This window comes from Bacillus rossius, chromosome 5, assembly GCF_032445375.1.
Source record: "Bacillus rossius redtenbacheri isolate Brsri chromosome 5, Brsri_v3, whole genome shotgun sequence".
Taxonomy (NCBI): Eukaryota; Metazoa; Arthropoda; class Insecta; order Phasmatodea; family Bacillidae; genus Bacillus; species Bacillus rossius.
The window spans coordinates 27,507,377-27,525,846 of NC_086333.1; the positions used below are offsets into that span (position 1 = coordinate 27,507,377).

An 18,470-nucleotide genomic window follows, 5' to 3' on the forward strand; every position below is an offset into this window, starting at 1 on the left:
CATAAGCTCCCCCTCCCTCCGCTCGGTAACATTCTTCAAGGCTAGATCATCCCTCCCACACACACAAACCATCTAGTGTCCTCCCTTATAACACCCCAACTTTGCTTTCTTTGAAAAACATTTAGTGAGAAAATGCTCATTTCACCTTCCCTTCACCCGTAAAGTTGGGCTTTTATGAATGGGGTACTAAAGTGGTGAGGGAGGGGTCAAAATATGTCAATTTTCACACCAAGTTCGAGTTCAGTCATCTCTGGCAAGGAATTTACAAGCTTTCAAACTTAAATATAAATGTGTTTTAATAGCAAGGGTCCTATGAAAAGGAATATACCGAATAAAATCAAGCTGCTGTCACCAAACAAAGCATAAAACAGCCCAATGCGTGGTCGCTTCGTTATTGCTCGCGCGAGAGGCGAGATGTAGAATGTTAGAAGAAAGATAAATGCGGGGAGACAGACGGCAGCCAGTGTGTTTCCTGCGGGGAATAAGTGGCGTAGCTGTTTTTTTATGCTGGGTGAAGCTACCTTTTTCTATCAACCCACGGGAAAAGATAATTGCTTGAGTTGTCAAAATAAACATTGCTGCGGCAGTTGAAACAAGTCGATGCGGGCGTGCATCCAGTCTGTCACTGTGTATTGTCAACCGATAGTAATCAAAATCAAGAGAAATCCAGCAGGTAGCTTTGCCTTAACTGCGTACCACACTAGACACTCGCAAAAAGCTAAACGTAAACACGTCACAAAAACCTTATCTGCACCCTGCCGGCAAAGGGACGTGGAATGGGGGTTGTTAAGCGCTGACAGTGGTATCTATTTTTAGATATGCGCTGCCTACGGCAGTACAGCACTCGGCAAGAGAAACACAGTAACACGCTACTCACTACAAGAAACTTATTTTCTGTCCGATTTTCTTCGGATTTTCTGCAATTTTTTCACGCTTCCTCAAAATCGGGTTGTAATAGAGAGGCGGTCGCAATAAATGGGGTCGCAACAAAAAGGTTTTACTGTAAATGGTTTGTGTGTCTGGGAGAGATGAGCTAGCCTTGAAGAATGTGAACGAGGGGAGGGAGGGGTGAGCTTATGCGTCATGAAGCTGTTGCCGCCAGCCAGCCGGGTGAGCTTCGTGTGCGCCCACTTGCGTTGCAGAACCTACCGCTGCCATATTTTTAAAGGAAATGTCCCATTATTTTTTTGTTATTCTTACATGAGCATTATTGGAAGTATAAAGGCGACACAAAAATACGCTGTGTGTTAAAATTAACAGATTTTAATATTCTTTTTTCTTTTTTTTAAATTTTTTTCTGATTTTCACATTTTGGTCAAAATTTCCAATTTTTTGACGATTCCCGAGAATGTATTTCTAAAAATCACTGCTTCGTTAAATCCGGGGTTCATGACATCAGGGTTTTAGTGTATTTAACTACGGCAAGCAAAAAATGTACATGTAAACTAACCAGTAAAAATAAACTGTCTTTTGACATGTTTTCTTTAGAGGTGGCCTGTAGGGCTAGGGACTTGTCATAAAGGTTGAAGTGGGTTTAAAGCAAAGCCGTCTAGCATTGTGAGTGACAGACAGCATCCTGCCATTGTACGGCTGGTTTCTTAGCGAGTAGCGGTTTGGGAGGGGAGGAGGGTTGAAATGAACTGAAAATTTTGGAAAACATTTATTACGACTCACCCCCCCCCCCCCCCCCCCTCTATTACGACCCTATTCCTGGGAACCGTGAGGGGTCGTTTCAGAGAGGTTTGACTGTACATTTAATAGTCTTCTTGTGGTAAGAATAAAGTATGTTGAAAAAAATTATTTGCAGGTGTCAACATTGGTACCCAGTATGCTAGACGTATTAGTTTCACAGAAAATCTTAATTACCTAAACAAGGATAAACATTTGATAGAAACATAATATTTGGTACAAGTTCTGTTTTCAAAAGTTTTGTGCTATTTATGAATATTGGGGTGCAAGGGTTATTCAGGTATGTACTTTAATTATGGGATGACCTCATTTGTAAGATGGAATACAAACCTCCAATTTATGTCAAGCTAGATTATAAAACAACATAACTGTAAAAGGAGGATCACAAATATACCTAAATCTATCTCAATTTCAATTATAAGACTACGTACCTCAATTGTAAAACTCTTGGATATTGAAAGACTTGTAAGATCAAAGATTAAAGGATGTATTAAATATAAGACAATTCGCAACTTAAATGACATCAATATTATCTTTCATTTTTTGAAATAAATTTTACTTTCTATTATTTTCAGTCTTGAGAAATTACAAAAATTTAAAAATTTTGATTTGGAAAATTTGGAAAAAATAATAATGGTATTTATTTTGCAGTTTTCAAATCCTAATTTCTACAAGTTTTTGATCTGTTCACCAATACACCTAGCAAATATATACTAATAATAAAACTGTTGAGGCATACATTGGGTACCAGTAATAAACCTACGAATACAAACAATCACAAATTTCATATTTTGCGAAATTCAGTCCCTAAGGGGTGATAAAGAGGTTAGAATGCTTTCAAAAATAATATTTATATCACCACATTTAACTAAGCTTAATAAATTATATTGGCTACCAATTAAAAACATATAATACAAACAGCCACAAATTTTTATATTACGCTAATTTAACCCTTAAGGGTTGAACATGGATACGTATATTTTTTAGATTAATAATTATATCTCCTAATTTAAGTGAACGTGATAAATGATATTATAAAAATACAAAATCTACCTACCACAATTTTTATATTTTACGAAATTCAACCCTTAAGGGGTAAAAAAGTTTTAAGTATGCTTTTAAGATTTATAATTATATCTCAGAATTTAGTTAAGCATTATTATGTTATTGGGTACTAATAATAATCATACGAAAACAAGCCATAATAATTTTTATATTTTCCGAAATACCCTAGGGGGTAAAAGAGGTTGTTACATTCCAAGGTGGCCCGACTAAGCAACCCAGAATAGTAACCCAGAATAGTAATAGTAACTTTAATCACTGGAAAATTTGTTGTTTACATATGATGGTTTTGAAGTTTGGTTTTTGTCTTGTTGCCAACATTGAGGATGAATTATTCTATCTATTGAGTAGTTTTTTTGGCTAGAATTTTTAAATAGAAGATATTTTGCACAATCGTTTTTCTTATTTTGTTCTCAAAACAAAACAATTCTAATAACAACTTATATGTCCAGATGATTATCAACACCAATGTAACTCGTTGCTCGATTACAAAAGAAAATTTAGTCCCTTACTGAGTTTTAAGTATTCCGCGAATATGTCCCGTGAGGGTGACAACTGTCACCGTGGGCCGTTGCCGACGCCTGGGGTCGAATTTCTAATCAAACATCCAAAAATAACAAAAAAAAAAGTTTCACTTCGGCCTGACCCCGACCAGCGGGCATTAAATTATCTATTTGAATCTCAAAATTCATTTTGGTGAGCTGCCGATGACGCAGCCAAGCGCAGCGACAATCGAGCGACAAACGTTGATCAACGTAAAACCAGGTACATGACCATATAGGAGAAAATACTAAAAAAATCTGTTCTCTGAAATTCTGGAAAGCCACATCACATTCCAAGGTTCGTTCTGATTGGCTGGAGAGACAGCACCCACTGCGCAGTCATGTGCCTGCGTGCTGTGTTTTCCCAGCAGTGCACTAACTTGAGGTGCCGATGAGGCACAACAGTCTGTGCGACCAGAGGGAGTACCGACGGTCAGCACCAACATGCTGGTCAGTGTGATTTGAATACCACCCCCCTTTCCCCTCGTACGTGTTGCCACTCCGCGCGGCCTGCGGCGCAAGCATAACCTAATAACCACGGCTCGTGGCTGCGCAAGCGTGCGGCCGGACAAACGAGCCACAAGAGAATTTGTATCATGTGCATGCCCGTGCACCGCCCAGCCCTGTGTCCCAACTGTGTGGTTACACCACCTGCACCGGATTTGAACAGAGGAGCTAGCTCAAAGTCCCATCAGTAAAGTCCCCAAATTTGACCTTAAAAACCCTGGGAAAATTCTGCCACGCGACAATATTTCAAGTGTATCATGTATCTATCATAATGACACTATTTTGGTAAAGTAAGTATTATTGTACAAGTAAGTGTCTTTTTGTTGAAATTTGTACTATCTTTATGAATAAACAGAGTTCATAGAAATAAAAACAATGACAAGTAAATCTCTTGTTTTAAAAAAGAAATTGGCCAAAAAATAAATCCATAAATCTTGTCTCTAGTTAAACATTCTAAAAAAAAGTAATATTTTACAAAGGTAAACCACTCATATTCAAAAGTTACAAAGCCAATATAAATCTTATAAATATGGTGGTTAAATTCAACTGGAAAATCTAATATATATATATATACACACACACACACAAATATTTTATTTTATACAGTGTTTGTTATAAACGTTGGGGATGAGAGTAGAACTTAACTTGCTGACGTCATAGTTCAGTTTATACAGCACAGTAAAAACTGTGCTTATTAGTGACCGCAAACATTAACGCCCTAAAAGTTACAGCCTGAAAATAGTTTGATGTTATAAATGTTCACAATGTGTTTCAGCCATGCATGCGCCCACCTGTACTGCTTGCGTGCGTGACCAGTTTAACCACACACCCACTTGTTGTCCATTTGCCTGCTCCCCTTCATGCTAGGCTAAGACACTGGCAAAAAAAATTAATGGTGGCAATAACAAAAATCTTTCAAAAGTTATTGTTTTTTTTTACCAGAAAATCGTCACCTTTGAAATATGTTACGCCAAATATGTACCAGTCATTAGTGTATCTCCCGAACCACACATTGCAGTAACATTGTAAGCACCGATGCAACTTTTCATTTAAATAAGCCACTTATTTGCTACTAGACTGCTGACCAATGGACTTAAATCAAATTGTTTTGGGACTGCACAATCAAAAAATATACGGTCTTAAATTTGCATAGGCAAAATCAAAGTTATTTATCATGAATCACTTGCAAAAATTTGCAAAGTTCTTCTTTCAAGTCGTGTGCTGGCTCATATTTTGGAAGCAGGCTGGCTGATGTCGCTCTTATTATCCATCTCGGACCAGCACTTACTTACTTCATAGCAGTTCTCATGGTCATCACAGAGGCTGGCTACCGGTTCCCTTCTTCCTTTCGGCGCACCAATCGTCTGGACCGCCGTAGTGCTGGCCACGCTGCAGCACCCTCGCACAGATACACACACCAACTCATTGTCTCTTGCTGCAGACGACCGGAGGTAGTTTTCGCTTCACTACGCTGCAAGTGGCAGGCAATCCGTAATTGCCACCAGAAGAACGTTTACCCAAACAATTGGACGGTCTCCGGGTAACGGGTAACAAGTCAAGAATTCACTTTTTGCAGGAGAAACAAAAAACTCTTAGATAAAAAGTGAATTTAAATACTTAAATTTTTCTTGCATTATTCTTTTATTTACCAACATATTTACCAACATAGTTGCCAATGATTAAAAATGCATTACATATTCTAAGTATACTTAGAGTTTAAGTGACTTGTTGACTAAAAATCACCAAAATGTGACTTGTTACCTTTTACCCGGAGACCGTCCAATTATTAAGCATGATAAGAAATAATTTCTAAACCATGATAGTTAATTAAATTATTCTCAACAACAGACACCATATTTAAAATATCCATTAAATTATTCTATGGAAAATTACTTAAAAATCTCAAAAGACTTTTATAATTGACTGTATAATTTTAAATTTAGTAAATTTGCAAACTTAACAAACAAGAACCAGTTTTATAGCCGTACATAAAATACACGCCTGCAAAACTAACAGAAACAAAAGTTGCAAAAGTGAAAACTCAGTATTATTTAATATAATATAAAAATGTCCAAAGCTTGAATTGTGTTAAATTTAAACAGAACTCTGATTTTGGTCTGTTAAAAAAAAGGAAAGGTGGCAATGCATTGCCACACCACCCCTTAATATTCTGAAGAAGGGTAGGTTTTTTTTATTACAAGTTTATTGATTAGTTGGAGAACTTTATACAATAATTTGATTTTAGTTTAGTTTCATTTGTGTTTAGATATTTTATACAATTATCTTTTCTATAGCAGATTTTTTCCAGGGTAACTGTCACCTTTAGAAATTGAGATATCTGTAAAGGGATTATAGGTACCGTGCACGGGTTTGAAAATTGTACTTGTAGTGCTGCGTAATGTTTCACTTACGAACAACGTGCAGGACTGCCATACCCACTCTTCTCCAGGACACGGAGTACGCTGACAAATTCTTTGTATAATTATGTGTGATGTGCGGTTTCCTATTGATTACATTTATTATTATCATTACTGAGAATAGTTTATTGAAAGGGAAGAAATGTGTGTATTAGTGGTCATGCGATTTTTGGGAAGTAGAGAGAGGTGACTTTTCTGTATTAAAAGCAGAAGTGATTGGGCAAATGCATTGTGCTCTTTCACCTTGCCAAGTAACTCTTTAAGTTAAGTAATTTATTTTTCTGCATTTATACATCACTATATTATAATTTTATTGTTTTTTTTTTTTTCGTGATTGACAGAAAAAGAAGAAGAAATGTAATAAATTAAAAATTTCTTTGGCCAGCAGGACTTGGAAACTTTGGTAAACACTTTGCTGAGGTCTTTACTAAATAAACAATGAACATATTATTTCTAAAAAAAGACGTCCTGTAATATGGGGAAAACCATGTTCAACTGGGACTGGAAAAGAAAATTATTTTAAGATAAAGTGAATAAGTGACATATTCCCTGAAACATATCTATTTTATTATGTACCCACTTTTCTTTTAGAATTAGAGGCCATTGCTGATATTGTATGTCATTTGCATTAAATATTGTAAACAGAAAATGTATGTGATAGCAATGTGAAGGTACTTAATATTTCTGTAACAACATACGACTAGGCAGATTGTCCGGAATAGTTCTATGAAAGAAAACTCCGCATCTCAGCGAACTGAGAAAATTTTCACTCGTTTGCAAATTATTTTTTGGCAGATTATCATTAAATTCTAGTTGTTGCTGCACGAAATGTGAAACATGGAAATTATTTTAAATCCGAAGACACAGACAATTATCAAAGAAAATATTATGCAATATAGGTGTATTATAGTCTGATAGTTCATGGGTTTGTGGAAGCCCATGTGTCATTGTAGTTAGTGGAGGCAGGGCTGAAAGTTTATTAAAAGTTAAGTGTTTCATTTTATGTGAGAGTAATTGCATAATAGAAGCAGTATTAAATGTCAGTTGTAATATTTATTTCTAGACAAATGGAAAATGTTAAAATAAAGATTAATACTATGTCTTGTACCCAGTGTTGGCTACTAATGTTCAGAACAGGTATTGGTACATTGGATTTGTTTTTTACACTGGAAAACAACATTTATGCATAACATTAGAAAAGGATTTAATATATTGAGAATTGCATTGATAAAATAGAAAAAATTTATTTAATAACTATTTTTCTACACTTTTTTCAGTTAATATAAAAAATCAAAGAAACATAATTACAACAAATTCCATTCATCGCAGATAGTATGTCTCCTGTGTTTATCTGTTTTCGTCTAACTTTGTTTCCTTTTTTTATCTAACTTATCTTCACCAATCTAATATAATGTTTATTTAATACATGTATTGCATAAGAATTTTTAAATTGTTGAAAAGTATTTTTATGCAATTTTTGGAATAATAGGAAACTGCAAATTTATTAAAACCCATACACAAGAAAAAATATGTCAAAATAATGTGAACATGTTCAATTGATAGTTTCGGTACCATGTAAAATATTTTACTTAGTTGAATGCACCTGTTCACATGAATTCAAACACTGGCAATGCTGTAAGTAGTTTTTTCACTTCTTCAGCTGTTAATTTCCATCATGAAGACATAGTGGTGTTACAACAAGGACCCCTTTGGTTGGAGAGGCTTGTTTTATTTCCTGGAAATCTTTGACATCTATGACCTAATATCCACATTCTAATAGACAATAATCCACAATAATTTGTAATGTATGTGTCATTTGATCTTACACCGAAGCATTTAGAAAAAACGAAATCATAACCATTGTTTTCATTAAAATCTATTTGTATCGCAACTTAGTTTCTCGTAATAGAATCACTCATAGAAATTTCATAATCTACAATACTTATATATTTACTGATTATAACCTTTTTACGGCTCTTTTACACCTATTGGAAGTGTGCGATGTGACAGCCTTCATATTTATTTGAAAATATACTGGGTTCGTATTCAGGATTTTTGGGTTGTCCAACCTTTTGATTCCAATGAAATGAACACTGTATATTTTTGATGCTATTGATTTTTACCTAAGTGAATCCCCTAGACTGAAAAAAAAAATTAACCTGTATCCATTTTTAAATAGTAATTTTTTAAAATTTAATATTAAAATACAAGCTCATTACACTGTTCAATTTTTTTCCCCTTGAAATATATGAATTAAGGTGAAAAATCTTTATCTGCAAGTTAACGTATTTATGTAAAAATTGTATAAAGGGATGTTACATCCATAAAAGTAAAAAATTGTTGTATTGTTTTAAATATTTTTTGAATAATTTTTTTAACAGATATGTTTGTTACAGCACGGAAATGTATGAAATCTCTTACTAATTTGCAGTTTGTTTTCACATGTCTCACGTTTACTATCTTAGCTAAATTAACTACGCATGAGTTTTAAGTAAAATATTTTATATCCGTGCTAGTAACATAATCTCCACATAACTCCACATTAACTTACTTCCTAATAGTGTATACATACTTTTTTAACTTTATCATTCTTTATAAGCGGTGTAGGCATACAGCATTCATCCACAAATTTCCTTTCGTTCCTCTTCAGTTTTCCACTTTGGCAAAGAATAAAACAAAATATCTGGTTATGTATTTCTGTAAGCATTACTGTACCCAACCACACAGAAATTTGTATAACCTTTTCACTTTTTATAACCATCCATATTGCTAATTGTTTTGACCATTTCCCCCTGAAGGCTGACGACTCACAGTGTCTCAACTCCTGCCGTCCTGCAGTTAGTTACCACGTTCACCGCCAGAGTAGCGCGCACGATGCCTATATAAATGTTACCTCAATTTCTATGAGAAATCACCTCCCAAAATATTTTGTGTGAGTTTCCAAACAACCTGCATTTGGAGTGTTGGTATTAGAACAGCTTTATAAAAATGCTTTTTCACATTGATATGTTGCTGTATGAACATTTAATCAATTGATTTTTAATGACTATGTGTTTTTTTTTTTACAGGAAATAAAGACTCCATATTTGACATGTGTGGCAGTGATGACTTGGAAACAACCTTGAAATCTCTTCAAAAAGAAATACAGGATCTTCAGGTTAACCCTTTTTCTTACTGCAAGTATTCATACTGAAGGTTATGAAATCTATTCTGCACATAATTCCCCTTTTAAGAAGTTGTTTATTGATGGGAATTATGCAACTAACATGTGTACATAATATATTTTAACACTTTTAGGCAGTTGTCCTCATAACTGATAAGCAAAATTTCTTGAGAAACGTTTTGAAGCTTAGCTTGAACCCCAACATTGGGTAGTTGCATTTTTATGTTATTAGTATGTGCTGGAAAAATCTTGCTATAGATGCAAAATATTTTTTTTGGTAATTTATACTTTAAATGCTATTTAGCTATTTTTCTAAAATAATTTTTTTTTTCAGCAAAATTAGTTTAAAATTTCAATAATTTGTAAAATATCCTGTATATGTAAAGTACCACAGAGGCTACACTTTTTTAATTTTGTTTTCAAAATGATTGTACAATTGTATTGTTTAACCTGGTCTTGTATATTTACATGACCTGACTCACCTTTTTTTTAACTTTGCAGATCCAGTATTTTTGCATTTTATTCTCTGAATTAAGCCTGCAAATTAGTGTTTGCTGGCATATTGCAGTACTGTACCAATTTTTAAAGTAAAAACTGCATAATTATTTTTGATATGTTTATCTGGAAAGCTATGAGAAAATTGTACTAAAATGAAATAGTGCTATTTGTAGGTATTTGTATTTATGAATATCCAGGTTTCAAACATTTAAAATATGGTTATTATGTTTTAAACAAGTTGCATTAAAAATGCTAATTTCATAATAATACATGCTAGTTTATAAAATAATAAATGCTAGTTTATAAAATAATATATGTTCATTTATAAAATAATGGGTGTTAATTTTGGGGAAAAAAAGATGGTAATTTTTCAAGCTCATGGTTAACACTTTATCTAAGACCGTTCCTATGGATTTTTTGCTACGTAAGCACATCCAATAATTTTTCCTGCAAATATACGTTACATGCTATTTGCTACTTGTAAACCACCAGGCAGGTATTAGAGATAAATTAAGTCACTCTGTAGAAATTAATTTAGTGTTTTTCCAGAACTGGCAATTAATAAATTTTAACTAATGTTTGTTTCTTATAGTTTTATAAGTTGGTAAAATGTTTCTTGGTAAAAACCTAACATCAACGAAACTAAAAATCCAATGTGGCTGGTCAAGCCAAGCCTTTATAGTTTTTTACTGCATTATGTAATTGTTTTAGAAATGTGATTATAGGTATTTCAGTAAAGGCAGTTAGGAAATGCTAAATAAGTACTTACCATGCCTTCATTGAAGAATATTATACACACACAATTTTGTTTTATTTTTTGTTTGTTTGTGTGTGTGTGTGTGTGTGTGTGTTGATGTTGGTGTTGGTGTTGGAATCGGAAGGGGAGTGCGAAAGGGGAATAACAATTAAATTAGTATCAGACAACTATAAGACTCTTTGCATGTTTTTAGTTGCCAAAGTTTTACAATTGTGAACATCCATTATGTACTTTATTATTGTTCAAGTAAAAGCAACTTTAGGCCAGGGCATCATTATAGCTTAATGAAATGTGTAATGTTCAGCGGGTGATGAAAAGTTCAATGCAAAATTATTAATTTTTTTAAAAATCAAATCAGCAGCAATCAATTTTTCAAATGGCAGCAGCAGTGCTGTTAATCATGTTTGCATTATACAGTAGAGCACTCCTCAACCGTAATTCCCACAAACGGAACTCCCGATATCCGGAACTAATTTTCCAAAAAATATTAAAATATTACAAAACATTTCCAAAACATTTCCGCACTGGAACGAGGCATTTTTGCTTTTGCCTGACTGTACATGTCTTGTAGGCGCGCACACGCACGTCTGTCAGAGAGCTTATTATAGCCAGTCTTTCCCGCACATTGCGTAAATACACTGCTGGTTTTTGCGTCAGACGTGAATTACTATAAAGATGTTTATGCTATAAGTAGTTTTATTTTTTCACTATGTCAAGTAAACGGAAAATTCCGGCCAGCCCGAGAGTATGTACACCAACTCCCACTACACACGCTGACACACATGATAGCGAGTAACATTTACTTCTAACGTGTGTTGCTTTCAGTTTGTAGACAATAATTTAGTGTACAAATATGTATTATGTACATATTTATACGTTAATATATGGTTAAACAGTCTACATTTACCTGTATATCTCTATCTCTGTGTTTTTAAACGAGATGCTTGAAGTGTTATTCTTGTGTATGTGAAATGTAAACTGTGCGTGGCAGTGACTATACACTCTCCAGGAAGTGTGAATCACTAGCACGTCAACACAGAAGTAACACAACACTGCAGCTGTAGTCCTACTACCTCCCCCGAACCCTCTTCATCGTCCTCTTCGCTCACGCACGCACCCACCCACAGAGATAAGAAACACGTGCCTGCCAGCTTGCTTGAATTAAGGTCATTTAACCGGCCCGGAGGCCGGCCCTACCGCAACTCCCCTTAACCGGAATTTTCCCATAACCGGAATAGACCTCCCCCCAATGATTCCGGTTGAGGTGTGCTCTACTGTAGTAGTATACTTGCATACTAATACACTTTCATCCTTGCATACTCGCACCCTCACATTGTTGCTCACTCTCATACTTGCTCACTCACATACTTACTTGCATACTTCCACACTCAAATACTTACACATTCATGTACCCTCGTATACCTGTACACTCGCCTATATGCTTGTATACGTGCATACTTGTACATGTTAATGTCAACCGGGGCTTTGCCCCACAAGCCTTTTACTACTCAGCTCTCTTTCCAGTACTTAGCCGTCCTTCCGGGCTTGTTGTATCTGCTACAAGAGGGCGCCGTAGGAGCTGTCCCGTCCCGTAAATTTAAACAATAATATTGTAAACTTTTTTTTTTTGCTCAAGTGTGTGTTTAGTTGTTTGATGTAAAGTGTCATGATTTATTGTTTTAAGTAATTTATGTTCTTTCACAAAGACTTTGCTGGGCAATCCCGAGCGGAACCAAACTTGTTACGAACCTGGCTCAATTTTATAATGTAAAATAATAAATCACTGTTTGTTTTTTGATTACGAGAGCTTGGGGAGACGATCCTTATTTTTTACAACTGCTTTGTTTATTTATCTCAAACAACCTATGGCACGTAAACAAATAATTATAACAGTAGCTTTGTCCGGCACGAAGAACGCCATGATGCCTTGGAGAGCGAGTCCTTCCAGCCCAGTCTGTCTTCACCACCGGCCGAGGTAGGGCGCGCCAGCACCCCGGGGACTTCATCCGTCGCCATCATTGACTAAATAATTTTCTTCTAGTAATTTAATAATCCAAATTGTTTTCTTACTGTCCTTGAAGCCTGCTTCGGGCGGCAGACTGTTTAGATAAATATTTGCGTAGGTACTCTCGACGAGACATTGAAATCAACAGACGCGTAACTATGTATGACTATGAGGGTGGTCTGTACCTCACCGTGACTTGTGCCATAGGGCTGGGGCGGGCTCCAAATTTGTAGTCTTCAATTAAACACGTGTTGTGGAACCTAATGTTTATTCTTGGCCACGTGTCGACCATCTACACTTAAGCAGGTGTATGGTACGCCTAAAGAGCCCATTGTAACATATTATGCTTATCGTATTCTTGACGCTGAGAGCGAGCCAGCTCCTGGTTAGGTAGCTCACATTCAGAGGGGTGGAATCTTGCTCCCACGCGGGCAACGTCATGTCCTGGGAGGAGTCTCAGCCGGGTCTGTGTGGCGCCCACTTAACAACTTGTTGAGTCAAAACCACCCTCCGAGCTTAGAACAATTGGCTTTCCCACTGTGGGGCTAATTTACAGTAATAGGCCACCTTACAACAATGTGTTTCAAATATTTTGTGTAACCTACAAATTTTCTATCATCTGGGAAGTTTCATGGCAATCACACACTTTTTAAATGCCATTATTTATTTAAAAACAACTACTTATACTTAACTCAAGGATGTGTATTTTTAAAATTGACTTAAGCATTTTCACTGTTCACGGCAGAGCAGAAGCTTCAATTGATATAGGTAATGTTATTTTTTTGTGGGTTCGTGTGTAGTGTACATTGGTGTTTGATGATTGTTCAGGATGAGAAAGGCATCCTGTCGTCCTCGGAGGCGATGTACAGACACTACATTGACAAGATGCAGCAGAACAAGCCTTGCTGTCCCCTCTGTCACCGGGGTTTCCAGGAACAAGCCAGTGTGGAGGAGCTGATTGGTGAAGTGAGCATTTCACCACTTCTCTTATTTCTGGCTTTACCTAGCAGCTTTGCCGTGCTTCACTCTGAGTTCATTCTCTTATGGTAACATCCTTTTTGTTTTTTACGGTTTGCAGTGTGCCGGCTGGCAAAATGGAAAATCTGTCTAGAAGAGTCAATAAAATATTATTTCTTTCATTTAACACGTCTGTTTTTGATATTGTTTGCTATTCATGATGGACAGAAACCATTGTTTTAAATTAGTGATGGTTCGAATCCCATTTTTCTCGAATCCGAATCCCAAACAGTACCTCGAATCCACCCCTCGAATCCGAATCCAGTTCTCAAGGGTTAATTATAAAATAATTTATAAGTTAAGAGAAAAAATTAAACATTATGCAGAACTATTTTCCCTTTAAATTTTTATTTAAAAAAACAAGGATTTTGACACGGTCTGGATCAAGACGATTCCGTTTTTGGTCACAATATGTTTCCTGCAGTGCTGAACAAATGTTCAGAGAACACTGTCGAAGGTGGTGAACACAAATATTTTTTGGACAGTTTATGTAGCCTGGGTGAACACGCAGACTGAGTTTTCCAGTATTCCAGGATGTTTATTTCTGGGTTAACTGTAGGATCACGTAAGAATCTGGTCACTTCATCAATTGCTGTAGAATCCAACTTGGTGGATTTAAGGCATTCAGGCATTATCTGTGAGTACAGTGATTCATGTATCCACGGAAATCAGAAAACGAAATTCAACATCCGATGGAACAATATTTTGTAGTTACCAACTTGACATTTGTTTAAAGTCCCAAATGAAGGTAAACGTTTTCCTTAAATATTTAATGGAAACTGAAAGGCACCATCTTGGCTTCAATGGTTTTAGGCCATAAGAAATATTGTCGTGCGTTTTTTAAAATTAAGCCTCACTAAAGCATAGTGATTAATATGCCCGAAGTTAAAAGTGAAGGGGTGTTTTCTCTAGTTTACCAATTAAAATTTTTTATATTAATATTAGTTATTTTTTATGTTGCTCAAAATGATTGGCTAACAAATTCATTGGTTGGCCATCATGGAATTCTCAGATAATACATATTTTAACGTTGGTAGTCAACACAAACCAAACTTGGTCCTAAAAAAATTCATAAATAGAACGTGTATCAGAATATTTAAAATTGAATTGCGATTAAAATAATAATTGTATAATGTATTAATTTTTGTCATTCATTATTTCATTGGTATTACTACATGTGCGACTGTAACTTGATGAAATTCGGCATTATTGTTGTATTACTAAGTAACAGATTTCTCAGTAAAGTTATTTAAAAAAAAAAAAAAAACAAGATTCATATTTAGTCTAGATCCTAAATGTGCTTTATTTTATTTTTTTAGCATATTCTGAGAATACATATGTGATTTATGCCTTATTTAATGCCAATGTAGCGACAATGCATCCATGTTCATGAATATAAGGTAAGTTTCCCAAATCAGTACATGCTTCATAATTTTTTTAATATAATAAGAAATTAAAAGTACAATACAGTAGAACCTCGTTAATCCGTGATGCGCTGATTCGGAAATCGGATAATCCGGGACGATTTAAAAGAGAAGAAAAAAAAAAAATTGTCAGCGCTTAAAATTAACGTCACGCGGGCCGGCGGCAGAAAACACTACAAGCCATCGCGTGGGCCGCCAAACTCTGCAACGCTGTTTGTACCGACCCTTTGTGTCGCCCCCCCTTTCAGCTGTCACATTTGTCACTCTTTAAACTTGAGGGGGATGTCCTACTTCTACTTCCCGTCTCCCTTTGTTTGTTTCAACCCAACGCATGGCAGGTGCCTGGCGAGTGACGTGTGTGGCTGTACGAGGGGCAGGGGGGAGGGTGCAAGGTCAGCACGATCTTATCTTTCTCTCTTCGGCTGTTGTAAATGACCGTGAACTAATGGCTAGGCAGTGCTGTATTTTTTTTAAGCCGAGACACTAATTCGAAGACGGCCGGCCCTTACCGTGAACGGCCTTAACCCAGCTGCACGCCGGTGTCTGAGAAGCTTGACAAGACCTTCCGGGCTTTTAATCGCTAGTCCATGAAATTCGGTAATCCGTGATTATCTCGGTCCTGACCATCACGTATTAACGAGGTTCCATTGTACCTCAATAGGATGTGTTCTAAGGAAAACATAAACAGGCCAAGAATATTGTAAGCATTTAAGTTTTTAAAGTATGTACTACATTTACATCAATATTTTTCCTCGAATCCCAAATCTTTTCCCTCGAATTTTGAATCTTTCGAATACTAGAGATTCGGTGGGATTCGAGGATTCAAGGATTCGACCGGCCCATCCCTATTTTAAATATTATTATGACATAATTAATGCATCCAGTACCATCACAGACTATTATTATTCAAGCTAGCGGATCACACAGATGTCTTGCAACTCACAGTTTACTCGTTCAGATTATTTTGAAGGAATGTTGAAGGAGTTATTGCAGAATGTATAAAAACTTGGAGGCAGTAAATTGAAACAGTAGACTTTCTAGTTAGTGTTTAACGTGATGGTGACCTGATGAGCTTTCTGTGCTGCAAATTCTGTCCTCTTTTGTAAATACTAAAGTGCACAAGTTCTTAAAATATTCAGTTGAGTTTTAAGTACACAATCCCCTGCTTAATTTTGGTGCTCAAAAAATTCAAGTAGTTCACCGTTTAGTATAAGGAAATAATGAAACAATAGTGAAACCTCACAAATATAATCTTGGAGTAATCTATAAATGTTCTTTCTTATGAAGCTCATACAGTATAGTTCAATAGGAAACACATTAGTTGATGCAACAAATTATTAAATACGAATTTGTTTTAAATGAGGTACTTCAGCATGCAACGCTATCTAGTCCCATAGTTTAATTATAATAAACAATGTAACTAGTCAAGTATTAAAATTGTTATTGATTGTTGGAACTAGTGATGGCGCGATATTCAATATTCAATATCGGAAATCGGTAATATCGGCACATTTTTCAATATCGGACATCGGTAAATACTTGCGATATTTTGATAACCAATTTTTGCTCTCGCCAATAATACTTCTCAAAGAACCTTAACCGTAATTCCAAGCTTATTTTCCGCGGGCGTAATTTATCTTTCTTCACGTCACCATATTACCTAGTAATTCCAAGCATATTTTCCACTGAAACAATTCCAAGCCTATTTCTTCTTTCTGATACTGCAATGCATCCCGACAGTACAATTCTTCCATGTGTACACAAATCCCAGTCATTAGTGCATATTTATTTGTTTCAGATATTCGCAAAATGTTTTCGCTTGATGAATTTTCAAAGTTCACTATGTGTACATAAATTGAAAACATAAACGAAAATAATTATGATATTTAATTTAATAAGTGGTGTAGCCGTAAGTAAACATGAAGAAGAATAAAGTTGCTGCTTAATATAACAGGCATTTTCTTTCCGTGTCGTTTCATGGTCGCCAACTGCTCTTCTATACAAAGATGTTACGTAAGTTTTACAAAAGCTAAAATATGAAACGTGGTTAAGTAGGGCAAGTTGCAGCAAAGGTATTATGTTGGCTATATTGAGTGCATTGCCAACAACATAAATAAAGATGTGTGGTTTTATAAACTCTGCAGTACGTTTTAAAGTTGTATTGAAATTACTTGTCACGTATTTTTAACATGTTTTCGCACCAATAAATGGAGTGATACACTTGAACAATGGTCTCAAAATTTGCTACTTGAAGACCTTTCTTTCTAGCGTGTCGTTTACCGTGATGAAATTTTACAAAGGGTACAATAGTTTGATGTTTTTCGGACGGTATTTTTCGTAGATTACAGTTGAGACACTGGACTAAGTACATGCAGTGACTTGTAATTCATACATTATATGCAAATACACTAGAGACTAATACCGGACAGCTACAAGATTTCTCAACATTTCTCCACAAAAATCTGAAGTTTGTTTCCTTGTAGTTACAATATGTTTTTTTGCATACTGTAGGTAATACCTACACCAGAATATTGCTTTATCTGGCCTTGAAAAACAATTTAATTTTTTAAGACCTTGAATTAAGAGAGCTTATTTGTAGGCCATTATGATAAATTCATTATTAGCTTTCATTAAAGTGAATTTACTATATTTTACAATTAATAAAAATAATATACATTCACATAAGTGTGTTTTATTAATATTTGACATTTTCCATTATTGTCTCTAACAATACTCCAGAACCACAATTTTATAGAATCAGTGTTAGAAATGAGATAGGCCTATTATCGGAATATCGGGTATCGGGTATCGGATCGGTAAATTTGGAAATATCGGAATCGGTATCGGTATCGGGTTTTTGGATATCGGGCCATCACTTGTTGGAACCATGGGAGAGAAGCTCTAATTGCGGAGACAAGCCTAGTTTGTTGATGTGATTTTGGGCCCATCTGCTAGATAGTAGCTTTCATAATATATTACTAACATATATTGATTGTAAGAAGTAATGCATGAGCTATTATCAGCAAACAAACCAGTAAAATTGAATTCATTTAATTTTGGTAGCCACACATTTTGTGGTTTGGCATACCAGAAATATTGCATCTCCTACTTATTTATATGGAACATGCTTTTTTATTACAAAACAGCATTAAAGTGTTTTTCGCACAGTGTAAATATCTGTTAATAAGCAGTTTGTCATTCTCCCACGTCGTTGAAAAATACCTGGCTGGAATCGGGTAGGACTTTTTGTGAAAGTTTTCACCCAGCTTGATCTCTATACTGGCCTGATAAATATTTTTGAACCCTGGCTTGTCTGAAAATACGTTTCGATAATTCTTCAAAACTTGGAAAAACTTTTTTACACTGATTTTCAATCATTGTGACTTCGG

General features: G+C 35.4%; 1 protein-coding gene across 2 annotated transcripts in view; it reads left to right on the top strand.

Moving 5' to 3' along the window:
• The window catches only part of LOC134531663 (DNA repair protein RAD50-like), a 253,543-nt gene that overhangs the window by 120,092 nt on the left and 114,981 nt on the right, over positions 1 to 18,470 (top strand). For both annotated transcript variants that reach the window (XM_063367443.1, XM_063367442.1), the window contains exons 15-16: positions 9,286 to 9,374; positions 13,469 to 13,606. In XM_063367443.1, coding sequence (XP_063223513.1) covers positions 9,286 to 9,374; positions 13,469 to 13,606 — 227 coding nt within the window. The remainder of the gene's footprint in view (positions 1 to 9,285; positions 9,375 to 13,468; positions 13,607 to 18,470) is intronic.